The sequence below is a fragment of the Rhincodon typus genome, chromosome 11 (genome assembly GCF_021869965.1).
Source record: "Rhincodon typus isolate 14 chromosome 11, sRhiTyp1.1, whole genome shotgun sequence".
NCBI lineage: Eukaryota > Metazoa > Chordata > Chondrichthyes > Orectolobiformes > Rhincodontidae > Rhincodon > Rhincodon typus.
This window is the reverse complement of record NC_063342.1, coordinates 25,427,443-25,441,524: the sequence shown is the minus strand read 5'-3', so window position 1 is coordinate 25,441,524 and position 14,082 is coordinate 25,427,443. Positions and strand designations below refer to the sequence as shown.

Genomic DNA, 14,082 nt, shown 5'->3' with positions numbered 1-14,082 from the left:
AGGCCACAACGGGTACAACGGATGCAGTATACCACATTAGCAGATGTGCAGGTGAACATCTGCTTGATGTGGAGAGTCTTCTTGGGGCCTGGGATGGGGATGAGGGAGGAGGTGTGGGGGCAAGTGTAGCACTTTCTGCGGTTGCAGGGAAAAGTGCCGGGTGTGGTGGGGCTGGAGGCGAGTGTGGAGTGGACAAGGGAGTCATGGAGAGAGTGGTCCCTCCGGAAAGCAGATAAGGATGGGGAGGGAAAAATGTCTTTGGTGGTGGGGTCGGATTGCAGATGGCGGAAGAAAGGGGCTGTTCTGGACGCAGTAATCAGAGATGAGCCCAGGCAAGTAGAAAGCACATAAGTTGTGGAGCATTTTGGAGATTGTGACCATAACTCAGTTCGATCTAGGATAGTTATGGAGAAGGATAAGGATGGGTCAAGAATGAATATTTTAAACTGGGCAAAGGCTAATTTTAGTAAGGCAACGTATGATTTGGCCCAAGTGGACTGGGAGCAGCTACTTGAGGATAAAACTGTGTCAGAACATTGGGAGGTATTGAAGGAGGACATGGTGAGAGTAAAAGGCTATATTCTAATTATATCTACATTTCATAAAGACAAGACTGAAGAAGCCTGGATATTAGGCATATAAGATGCATTAAGGTTAGGATTAAAAGAAAGGAACAATTATAGTGGATACCGAGGGCTCAATGCAGCATCATCCCTAGAGAAGTATAAACCGTCTACGGGGGACCTCAGAAGGAAAATAGAAAAGCAAAGAGTGCGTGAGAAAGCATTGGTAGGTAGAATAAAGGTAAACCTTAAGAAAACTTCCTAATACATAGGAAACAAGAGAATTGCTATGGAAAGAATAGGCCCCATTGAGGTAATCTGTACGTGAACGCAAAAGATGTGGGCACAGTCCTCGATGAATATTTGGCGTCGATCTTCATAATGGAAAAGGACAATACTGGTATAGACATCAAGGTGGAGGGCTTTGAAATATTGGAAGAAATTGAGAGGGTGAGAAGTTTGGGGGTTTTATAAGCCTTAAAAGTGGATAATATTGCTGATGTGATGTATCCAAGACTACCGAGAGAGGTAAATGAGATATCGGGGCACTGGCAGTAATTCTTCTGGCAGACATCTTCTCTGGCCACATGAGAGGTGCGAGAGGATTGGAGGACAGCTAATGTTGTACCGTTATTTCAAAAAATGGAGGAAGGGAAAGACCAGGAAATTACTGTCCTGTCTAACCTCAGTGGTGGGGAAATTATTAAAAAGAATTATGGGAGACAGAATGTATTGGAAAGACATGGATTAATCAGAGATAGCTATCATGATTTGTTGAGGGAAGGCAGTGTTTGACAAATTTGATTGTGATTTTTATTTAAGGAGATAACCAGGAGTATTGATGAGGGTAATGCATTTGAGATGTGATGCCTCTTGGGAAGTAGCTTTTCAATTTCCAAGCAAAATCATGTCTGTCTGCTCCTGAAGACTATTGAATTGGCAAAGATGGTTCATTTAAAAGATTCTGTTAAAGAGTTTGTAATGATTGACTTCCAAGAATCACAGTTATCTGCCTTTGTCATAATAGACAGTGAAGAAAGTTTTTTTTTAAGATTACAAAGGGATCTTGATCAAATGATCAATGGGCTAAAAAATGGCAGATGGAGTTCAATCTGGATAAATGCAAGATTTGGATTTGGGTGCAACAAATATTGTAGAGCCTTAGGTACTATTGTTCAACAGAGTGACCTAGGTGTTCAGATACACAATTCTTTGAAGTCCGCATCACATATAGACCGATGGTTAAAAAGGTGCTTGGCATGCTTGCCTTCATTGCTTAGACCTTTGAGTATAGGAGTTAGGAAGTGATGTTGAGGTTGTACAGGACATTGGTGCGGCCTCTTCTGGAAATACTGTGACCAATTCTGGTTGTCCAGTTTTAGGAAGGATATTAAACAGGAAAGGGTTCAGAAGAGATTCACGAAAATGTTGCTGGGCGTGGAAGGTTTGAATTATAAGGAGTGGTCGAGTAGAGTCATACAGCACGGAAGCAGTCCCTTTGGTCCAAACAGTCCATGCTGACCATAATCCCAAATTAAACTAGTCCCATCTGCCTACGCTTGTCTCCTATCCCTCCAAACCTTTCCTATTCGTGTACTTATCTAGATGTCTTTTAAATGTTGTAACTGTGCCCACATTCATTGCTTCCTCTGGAAGTTCATTCCACGCATGTCTTTGTTTTACCTGGCATTTATCCAAATTAAACTCCATTTGCCACTCTTCAGCCCATTGACCCAATTGATCAAGATCTCTTTGTAGTCTTACATAACCTCCTGGGACTGGGACACTTTGCACTGGAGTGTAGGAGGTTGAGAGGTGACATTAGAGAAATTTATAAAATCATGAGAGTTATAGATAGGGTTAGTGGTAGTTGTCTTCTCTTTAGGAGGGGGACTTCAAGACTAGAGGCACATTATTAAGGTGAGAGGAGAGAGTTTTTTAAAAAAGACTTTTTTAAGAGGGTGGTTTCTGCATAGAATGAACCTCCTGAGGAAGTGGTGGATGTGGGTACAATTACAATGTTTAAAAGACATTTGGATAAGTGTGTGAATAAGAAATATTTGGAGGGATGTGGACGTGAGCTGGCAGGCGAGCCTAGTTTAGTTTGGGATTATTTTCCGCATGGACTGATTGAACTGCAGTTTTTACTGCAGCATTTTCCCATTGACCCAAGTTTAGCTCGAGCTCCATATCAAATGTCTTTGTCAAGGATAGCAATTCTTGTTTCTGCTCCAGCATTCATGTCTCAATTGTGATTTGATCAAAGTTCTGATGAGATCAGGAGCTAAGCAGCAATCGCAAACAGGTTATTGACAATAGGTGCTGCTAATTAGCAGCATTGATTACATTTTCAATTTTTTTGCTGGTTTAGGATGTGGTTGATAAGGTGATAATTGTCTGAAAGTTATACAGCCATTAATGTTGACACTATTCTGTGCTGAAAGTAAATTGGAGACTATATAAACTGCAAAATAATGTAGAAAATGAAACATCATTTTTTTCCAAGCTTTTAGTTTTCACTGCAGCGGTTTTGAGTAAATACTTAAATGATTACAGATTGTTACCAGTGTATTTGTGTATTATTAGCAACTTATCACTGACAAATTTAGCAATTTAGATGTTTAATCATTTGATTATGCAATATAAGCTTCTGTTTGCTGTGACTGAGCATATAGTCGAGAGGCTGCATGTTTGCAGCAGCAGCTTTAATTAGGGGTCAAAGATTATATGAAGGGAGGAAAGTGAAATTGGAGAGGACGACAAGGTGGCTTGAAATTATTGCAATTCATTGCAGAGGCTGAGGGCGGAATGGATTATTAGATTTCGAAGGAGATGTGAGTAAGAGATGTTCGAAAGAGAAACAGATGCCAGAGGAGTATTGAATAGAATGGAGGCCTGACTTGGGAATTCGGGCCATAATGTCACACAATGGTTTGGCCAGGACGGGTAGTATCAAATAGCTTGGTCGAAGGGCATTATTGGCATAGTGGTAATGTCACTGAACCAGTAATCTAGAACCTCTGGATAATACTCTGAGGAGAAGGATTCAAATCCACTGTTCCAGATGGAGAAATTTGCATTCAATCTAGAAAAGATAACCTAGTGCTGACTGTGTAACCATTGCTGATTATCATAAAAAACCCATGTGGCTCATCCTTCTCCAGTAGGGAATGAAATCTGCCAAGTTTACCCGATCTAGCTAACATATAACTTCAGACCCACAGCAATGTAGTTGATTCTTAACCGCCCTCTGGATGATAAATGCTGACCCCACCAGTGGTGCTCACATCCCAGGAATTATTTTTTAAAAAAATTAATGGAATGGTCAACAATAAGCAAATTATTAGTCAATGCCAGGGTGCCAGTTCAATCATTCAGAACAAGATTGGTGGGTAAGGCCATCCTTGAGTAAATTCCCTCTCTGGAGGGAAATGTGGGAAACCCAATGATTGAGTTGTGGGGAGATTCAGAAGCAGTAGTGGGTGTAATGATTAGGATATAAAAGGTTAATGAGATTAACCCTTAACTGGTACTTTAGAGGATGGATAGTTGTATTGCTTTTCAAAGGAAACGTCTCAAATGGGTAGATTGACCTTTTTGGAGAATGCTAACAAAACAGAGGGGTGGGTAAGTTGCAAGTGTATTCAAGACCAGCCTACTCTTAGGAAGGTAGAAAAGTCTTCATGATGGGGAACAGAAGGATGACTGGGTAAAAGCAAAGAAGACAGGAGATCTCAAGAAGAGGAAAAATAAAGAGTAAAAGAGAACTAAAAGGAGTGTGCCTAAGTGGAAACCAAAATACATATATGAATGGACGCAGAATTGGAGTTGTATAGATATGGTGAAGATTGGAGTAGACATAGCCTGGCTGTTAATGGAGGACAGATGAAAATACATGTTGGATGAAATTGAATTGAGAACCATTTAGAATAAACTTGAAGCATTGATTAGACAAATGTATGGGTTTAGGAACAATTGTGCAGAGGTAGGATATAAATAAGATCGCAGTTGAAGGTCCAAGGAATGTTGAATGTACGTTAAGAGGTTAAACCTGTAGTCTGATACTGTATTGATTACTCAAATTAATAAATAGATAAACTTGCATTCCACATCTGTTCAATTTCAGTAAAGTCTAGGCACACCATCGTTCATAAAACCCTAATAGAATCTTGTTGAACTAATTGGGACCAGTCCAGAGTACATTGATACTCTAAATTAAGAACTACATTGAAGTAAATTTATGAGAGCTGCATAAATTATAATCAGTGATTCATCTAGTTGTAATAAACAGCATGATCATCTTATTAACAGCATGACATCTGGCATTTTGAACAAATTGCAGATGCTTACTTTTTAAATTAAAAATGGGTTTTTATTTGTTCAGAAACATGTTCCTTCATGGCTACAAAATACACACATCTACCGTTGGCCAATGCAAACTCAGGATATTCTACGACGACTGATGCGACTGGAAAAATACAATCCTCCTCCAGTTGGTGAACTTCCGACTATCATTCAGAAATCTATATAATCTCAGCTTGATATTGCTGGAATAATATCATAAAACAAACTTTTGCTAATTACATGGCATTTTTTTTTGTGGCTAAGGATAACCAGTTTTCAGTCCATCATAGAAATTCATTTCTTCAAAATATTTCAAATGTCTGGAATGCAGTCAAAAAACAATAACTTTGTATAATTGAAAAATGATAAGATTGTGGCCACAACAAATGATGTTTATTTCAAGATTTGCTCAGCTTGATGCATATCAAGTACATTTGTTGTATACGTGACTTACTTGCTAAATGACGTGTAACATCAAACAAGTAGCATTTCTGAAACATTAACCTAACATCTCGTTTCAGAGCTCGATCTTCATGAAGTTTCTCTCTCTAGTCTTGTTTACTGATGTTGCCAGTGCTGCCTGTCATCTGACACTAATGATGAGGATTAAATTGCTAAAGTAATCATGATGAGAGACAGCAAAATATTCACGTTCAAAGGGATCTATGTGTCCTTGTATATACATCAAAGTTGAGCAAGTGCAGGAAATGATTGGGTAAATGTATGACGTGAGCCTTTACTATGAAGAAGTTAGAATATGAAAGTAAGGGAGTCTTACTGCAATTCTGTAAAAAATCTTTGTGAGGCCATATCCAGCATAACGTGTATGGTTCGGGTCTGTTTGCTAAGTGAAAGATGAACTTGCCTCAACGGGAATGCATAATGTTCACTGAGTTCATTCCTATAGGTTGTCCTGTGAAGAAAGCTTGAATGTTGGGAGGTTGTTTTCTGTGGTTGGAGAAGCTAGAATCTGCAACATAAACTGTAGACTGTTGGTCTCAGACTAAGACTGAGATAAGAAATTTCTTTACTCAGAGATGTGAATGTTAAGAATTCTTTTACCCTAGAGGACACTGAATGCTCAGTAATTGAATATGTTCATGAATAATATTAATAGATTATTTTTGGATCTTGAGGGAATTGAAGGATATGGGGATAGTGTAGGATGGTCAGTCTGAGGTATAAGATCATCCATGATTTGTTGACTAATCAAGCAGGCTCATGATGCTCAGTGACCTATCCCTGTTCTTATGTTCTCAAGTAGGTACAAACAACTTTTTGAACAGCCAAGTTTGCCCAAATAGATGAATATTTAATACAGGACAAAGTGCCTGTATTAATATCTATGGGAATGGAACTGGATAACAATTGCTGGCAGGTATTAATGGCTGGCTCCATATCAAACCATAAATGTGATGGGAATTGTAATTTCTTATGGTCACAATGTGAACTGCTGTGATTATTTTTCAGCTTTTGTCGAACCTAATAGAACAGGATATTACACTGAAAGCCATAAATCTACTTAAAAGCACACTTGTGGTTTTATTTGCATAAGAGTATCTTTACAAAAAACTATGAAAACCACCAAAAAAATTGGTGTCAAACTTAACAATTCTCATGGTAAAACTTTATTTTAGAAACTACTCTCATCTACGTTTAGAAATCATTTAAAATAAATTATTTTCAAGGAAAAGCAACCTTCCTCTTTTTCCTGCCTACTTACACATTTGGTTTTGTTTTTCTGCTCAGATTCAAATATCTTTTATTTCCTTTTATGGCAAAAATGCACACAGTATTAAAAAATAACGAGCGCTAGCACTGTGTACACTTATCTCTCATTATTGCATACTTCTACGTGTGTAGATAGGACTAATCTGCAGTAGAGTACGTCTAACAGTATCTGCCATTAGTTAAACTTGTCTCAAGAACCTTCAGCTCAAAAGCTGCTTTTTTTTGCCTGTAACATTGCAGCAAATTAGCATGGTACCTAGGACCTGAATGAACAAGAGAAGACAACACAGTATCTTCTCAACTAAAGAGTTTTACATATTGGGAAATAAGAACTTAGAGAGATGATATAAAAAGTGAATTCAGTACCATATATGCTTATAATAAATATGCACCTCTAGGGAGGTTCATTTCTAGTTATTAACACAGAAAACAGAGTGATACCAGCGCATGTAATGATTTTACTTGCAAATTGTTACAAGGGAGGTTGGAGGGGTGCACCAATTACTTTCAAGTCTCACTCCTGTACTGGTCACAATGATGTTGAAGTTTAATCTAGATGATATGGCCAATCATATAGGTCTTAGACTGCATTAGGGTTAGCATTGGGAATAAGTCAGCCTTTTTTTTCTTTTAGTCAACAAAAGTCAACGTGTTTATTATGAAAAACTTACTATCTTTTTGCATCTTTGCTATGTATAATCTGCATTCTAACATCTCAAAATTAACATGAGGCAAATATGGGTCATAGACAATCTTTGTTTGAACACCCTACAGAACACAGTGAGCAACAACTGGGATTGAGACCAATCCCATAGATTTCCCCACATTCCTCTCCAGATGCTACCGACACTGGGTCAGCAGATCTTATTAAAGCTTCACAAGGGATTATAGTTCCTCACTTTTGATGACCTGGCCTTGAAATTACACCCCCAAAGAGCTACTCAGTCATGGACTGCCCTAATGATTGCTTACAGGCTGTTGGTTCACTTTCCTTTCCTGTGTCTATGGAATTCTGGAATCTATGCCCCAGCACTTATTCATTCACAACTCCAGCTTCACCAAACTAGAATTGCCCAAATTTTTTTCCTGAATTCTAATCTTGTTCAGTTGGTTAAAGCAAATATTGCTCGTTTATTTCCTTCGTCTTCACTAGCTATTAACGATGCACAATATCTTCCAAGCCCCTCCAGATTTTTTCTGAACTTTAACACCAACCCTAAGCTGTGCCTACTGATTCCTAGGATATTTTCCTCAATTTTGACTTCACACAGCTATTCAACTGCCGTCAACTTCTAACTCTGTCTTAACTATACTATTAGTTATGCATCTTCTGACTACCCATACTTCTTCCTGAATTCTGACTATACAGAATCTGTGGCCCAAATATGCTGTTTCAGCACTTTATTTCCATATGGAGCTTGCCACCGTCTTTGTCTGTTATTTTTCAATTAACTGTGACCCCAGAACTGTTTGAGGGGCTTATTAAAAAAACAAGCCCCATCCCTTTTAGGTAGGTCCATGTATAACAATCAGCAGTGTGGCTAGAATGTGTAAACTCCGTGGAACTGTCAGCTTCCCGAATCTTACCACTTTTCACATTGCTTATCTCCTACAGTTAGTAGTGCATATGAAGAAAAGAGCTCATCTCTGCAACTAATGACTAGAATTAAAATTGTGTGGTGAGCTTAATAGTGGACAAGGGCAACAAGTTCCTTTTCAAAACCATATGGGTTGGCTAGGGGCAAATCTTATTTCTGTTCTTTGTGAAGCTATAGCTAACTTGGGTAGCAACTTTTGGACATTCATGTTTAACTCCCTATAACATTGCTGTATTGTTTATCCATAAGTTATGAAGACATCTTAATTTTGACAGCAATTTCTACACCAATATTAGTCTCAATTTTCTGTCTTCAAGGATTCTTTATGGATCTTTTACAGATAACACAATTTGTGGCCAGCTGACCTAATGCTTTTATCTGGATGATATGGTTCTGGATGAACCTAGAAGGACAAGGGCAGCAAACACATGAGAATACCACCATGTGCAAACTTGTCACCATTCCATATACCATCTTGGACCTATGTATCCTTTACACCTTCACTGTCACTAGGTCAAAATCTCTTCTCAACTGCACTGTGGGTGTGTTTTACACCACATTGACTGCAGTATTTCAAGGAGGAGACTCCCCACCACCTATATTGAGAGCAATTGGACATGGACAATAAATGCTTGGCTAGACAGTGGCACCCATATTTAAAATAAAAGTCCTGTGCAGGACTATAATGGCTTTTAACATATTCAAGCTGCAAATTCAATTTCTCCAGATGACCGATCCATTTTTTGAGAGTTTGGTAACTTCCTTACCAATAAAATTGGCCTGAATGGACAATTGATATATTTAGTGCAGTACTGTGCTAGATTTCCAAAAAGGCATTTGATAGGTACGTACAAAATGATTTAACAAAAGCTCTCATTGTGTTGGAGGTAGTGCATTAACACGGCTAAAAGATTGGCTAACCAGCAGAAGACAGAGTTGGGATAATGGGGCCGTTTTCAGGATGTAACTAGTGGAGTGTCACAGTGGTGATCTGAGTCATGAAGACTAGGATGATCATTAAACCAAATTGGATTGGGATTTCGTGAGTTGATATCTACCTAGATAGCAACAGGGAAACAATTTATTTCCTATCCTGTGGCTTTTGAGAAAGGGTGCAATCTGATTAGAGCTTAATTTTGGCTTATTCAATTATATCTGCTGGAAGGAAAGTGATATTTTCCTGTTGCACAAGGACAGGCCAGATCTGATATCTTGTTATTGAATAATTCAGACTCTTGGGTCTGAATCCACACAAGGCAAATAAACACGTGGGCTACTAACAGTTGTGGAACTATAAAATGGAAAAGCTCAGCAGGTCTGACAGCATCTGTGGAGAGAAATCAGAGTTAATATTTCACATCCAGTGACCCTTTCTCAGAACCTCAGTTGCTGCTAGACCTGAGCTTTTCCAGCAATTTCTGGTTTTGTTTCTGAATTCGAGCATCTGCAGTTCTTTCAGTTTTTAATAGTGGAACTATTCTGGCTACGTAAATCATTACATTCACATTGGTGGTAGTGGAAGTAGAGACTCAATGCCACTTGTACTTCTGTGTCATTGACTGTTGTGATGGCCATAACATCTAGTTTGAATGTAGAGGAGCAAATTGATGCAGAGCAGCTATACAAAATTCTATGCCTAAAAGTGTTGCATTTTTTCCCCAATGTGCTTTAAATATAAAACATTCCAACTGGTGCTGTATTTATGGGAAATGTATTTTGTTTTATCTATCTGTGATTGATTGAAGTGTTATTTTGAAGTTTTTGTAGGACACCACATATGGCGGTATAGAGTATTCTCACCGCTGAGTGGAGTTCACAAATCAGGATGAGCCATTCAGCTGCCTTCAAAGCTCAACTGACTATAACTTTAGAATAGTATTACCTGAACTCTGGAAGCATGTTTTCCATATGCTATCTTGCCTACAGTTAACACTTACCCTGCGTAAAAAACAATGAAGGGGATATGTGGCTCTTGCGAATAAAAATTATTTGGTAAATATCTGTCAAAGATAATTTTGAATGTTTTCATAAGTCTTGTTTTCTTTAATCCAGAATTTGATGGCATTGGAATTCAGTGATTTACACACTATAAAATAACTATGGGATATGTCACTGTAATTAGTGCAGCTTTGTTAATATAGTTAAATTTAATATCAAGAGTTCAGCTCTTGATATATTAGTACTGTTTGTGCTCTGAAATCAGACAATTTACTATTATATATAGTGATTGAATGTACTTTTGAATGTATTAAGTTGAATAAATCAAACTTTTACCAATATCTGAGTGTTTCTGCTTAAGTATACTTAATTTTTTTTGGGGTCTGCGTATCATTGGCAACGTGATGACGTGGGTGGTGAGCTTTCTTGATGGTGTGCAGTCCAGCTTGTGAAGCTACTCCCACAACACAGTCAAGTAGAGAGTTGTAGAATTTTAATTTAGAGGCAGTGAAAGAACAGGCATATAAAATAAAGTCAGGATGATGTGAGATATGGAGGGGAAACTGGGCATGATGTTGCCCGAATGCACCTCCTTACTAGGTAGCTACCCTGCACCTGTAGATATTACACAGTGCAGTCATTCCATGCAAGTGGTGTCGAGAGTGGATGGCCAAAGTGTACAATACTAATCAATAGACTTTTCTCTGGCGTCAAATTTGAGTGTTTTTGCTGCTGTACCCATTCAGGCAAATGGAAAGTATTGTGTCATAATGCAAAAGGCTCTTAGTGAGGGGGTATTGGGAAGTTAGGCAATGAGTCATACAGACAACACTTTGCATCTGACTTCTAACAGTAATAGCACTTGTGTCTCTTGCATGATTTGAATTTGTGATTAATCTGATGGGATATGTGGCAATGATAATGTAATTGAGTAGTGAGGGCAAAATGTTGGGCTGTGTAGGAGATGGCTATTATGTTACCTGTGTGGTGAATGCTACTACCCATTCATCAGATGTTGGCTAGCTCTTGTCGCATGTGAAAATGCACTGTTCCATTAACTGAGGAATTACATTACAATGAAGTAGTGCAGTGTAGCACAGGTCTAAAACTGCTGAAGATAGTTTAGAGTAGGACACAGAGCAGAGAACCCTGTCAGTGAGATGATTGGCCACCTACAGCAATCTTCCTTTGGAAACATTTCACCCTTTATCCCATTAGCTTCTCTTTTATTTACACTTGCTTCTTTTTTTGACCCTGGATACTTCTGTCGTACTTTTCCTGAGGAATTTGACAAAAGAAAAACTTGAAAAAAAATTTTAACTGGTTGATTGTAACACAATATTTAAATGTGGTGAATACAAACTGTTGAAGAGAAACTGTGAAGACTCAATTTTTTAAAATGCAAGGTCTGAAGTAAGGGGTAGAGGACAACTAGTTGAAGTAAGGACAGAATTTAGGCAGCTGAGTGGGAGGTACTTTGTACAACATGGAGTAGTCTGACATGTGTTGCTTATCTGCAAAACCTATGCAGGAATTTAAAATATATTTAATTTTCTTTAAGCAATTGATTGCACTTAAGCCTCTAACAGAACTGCTATTTCATACTTAGGTGACTGATTTGGAAAAACCTGTTCCCTTATGAAAAGAAAGGAGGCTCCAACTGTTTCCAACCCATGTGACCATATTCAATAGGCTGCAGAAATTCCCACCCATGATTAAAGACCAATGCAAGTAAATTCTTGTTAAACTACTGTTCAGATAGTCACATGACCTGAGGAGGTGTGAACTGATCATAATTATTGATCTTCGAATTAATCTACAACAGACCCAGATTTGACATGGGGAGATGTTTAAAGACTTTTTCCTGTGCTGTAGACCTCCATGAGTCTATAAACGGGGTATTGAGTAAACTGTATGACTTGTTACCATAGAGCCTGTGTAGTGAATGCTACTACACATTTAGGGCTGTTCTTCTGTTTCAGTTCCACTTTCCTTCCTGTTCTTGTGTTTCTCAACTCCATGAGAGATCAAAAATCTGATTAAGGCTGAGATAAATATAGTTAATGATCATGATTCCACACCCCTCTGGGGTAGACAATTCCAAAGATTGACAACCCTTTGACTGCATAAATACCTCCTCATCTCAGTCCAATATCATTGTTACCTTGGGACTATGTCCCTATGTTCTGGATTTCCCTGGTGGGAAAACACCTCCTATTTTCTACCCTATCAAACGCTTCAGAATCTTGCATATTTCAACGTAACTACTTCTCATTCTTCTAAACTCCACTGGTTTTAGGCTGAATTTACACAGCCTTTCATAGAAAACTGTTCTTATTCCCAGAGACCAATCCAGTGAACCCTTGTTGCGCTGCCTCCAATGCAAGTAAATTTTTTCTTAAATGTGGAGACCGAAATGGCTCACAGCATTCCGAGTACAATTTCCCCAAATCCCTTTACAATTGTAATAAGATATAATTCATGTGTTTCAATCCCCAATTGCTCATTATCTACCTGTAGGTTAAGACTTTGTTCCCTAAAACAAACTCAATACCCTCAACATTTACAAGTTTCAAGCCTTTTAATAATAATCTGCTTGTTTATTCCGATGACACAATGGCTTCATACTTTCTCATGTTATATTCCTACTGCAATTCTGTTGCCCACTCACTTAACCTGCCAACATCTCTTTGCAAACTGCAAACTTTGCAGTCTCTTTATGTTTTCCTCATTGTTTAAATTCCCAGCTGGGTTTAAGAACCATGGGTCTGAACTTACCTGTTCCTCAGCCATAACAACTTATGTTTCACCTTTTAATATAATTAACTGTTCCAACAGGAGCATTACAAATAAAAATTGAGGTTAAGCAATATAAGAAGATACTGCTGCCTATGATCAAAAGCTATGTGGAAGGTTTCAAGAATTCTTTGAGAGGAAGAAAGCAAGAGGCGTTTTAGGGACAGAATTCCAAACCTTAGGCCCTCAACAGGTGATGGCTCTGTTGCCCATGATGGACTGATTTAAATCAAGGAAATGCAAAGGCCAGATTTGGAAGTGCACTTGAAGCCTTGCAGGTTACAGAAGTAGGAATGGGCAAGGAGATGAAAAGAACTGAGGCAATTTCAGTTGACAAGGCTTGTCACTCGTCATCCTAGAACTTGCTATTTAGAATCTCTAATACTTCAGTTATAATTACTGTAGAATGATAGCCCTGAAAAGCCAGGAAAGTCTTGATTTGCAGCACTGAAATTTTATGAATCCTAACCTTTTAATTTTAGCCTTTTTTTTTCAAATATGTCTAAACCAGATACGGCACATGTTTTAGAATTCTATGATATTTAATGACATTAAAGTGACTACATCACAACAGGCATAGGTTTATTTACTTTGAGCAACTGTACTATGGGAGAACAAACTCATCTATGTATTAATCTCCTGAATGCCAAAGGAAAAATTATTTTCTGGAAATTGGTAGCTTTTACTTTGATTGAAAATTGCCATAGACAATAAAAACAAAGACTTAGCACCTACCTTAGGGAGACTATGGCCTAGTGGTACTATCACTATACCTGTTCAGGTGGTAGAATTTTGAATTTATTTTTTGGAAGAAATTTGGAATTACGAATGTAAAGATGACCATTAAAACCATGGTCAATTGCTGGGAAAAAGCCATTTGGTTCACTAATGTCCTTTTAGGGAAGGAAATCTGCTGTCCTTACTAGATTTGGCCTATGTGTGACTCCAGATGCCGAGCAGTATCTTTGACTCTTAACTGCATTATGGGCAATTAGGGATGAACAACAAATGATGAACTAGGTTCATCCTGTGAATGAATACAAAAAAAAGTTTTAAGGTTTTAACACTTAATCTCCTCCTTCATCTTTAATTAAGCTTCAATGAAGTTGTTT

At 38.2% G+C, this 14,082-nt stretch overlaps 1 protein-coding gene across 2 annotated transcripts in view; it reads left to right on the top strand.

The window, feature by feature from the left end:
* Positions 1-10,515, top strand: part of LOC109936155 (E3 ubiquitin ligase TRAF3IP2-like) — a 61,887-nt gene extending 51,372 nt beyond the window's left edge. Inside the window, exon 9 of one of the 2 annotated variants that reach the window (XM_048603153.1) lies at positions 8,577-10,515. In XM_048603153.1, coding sequence (XP_048459110.1) covers positions 8,577-8,600 — 24 coding nt within the window. In that variant the 3' untranslated portion in view covers positions 8,601-10,515. Of the gene's footprint in view, positions 1-4,947 lie in introns of both variants that reach the window. The other variant, XM_048603152.1, reaches the window with a different exon arrangement.
* Positions 10,516-14,082: the final 3,567 nt, after the last annotated feature.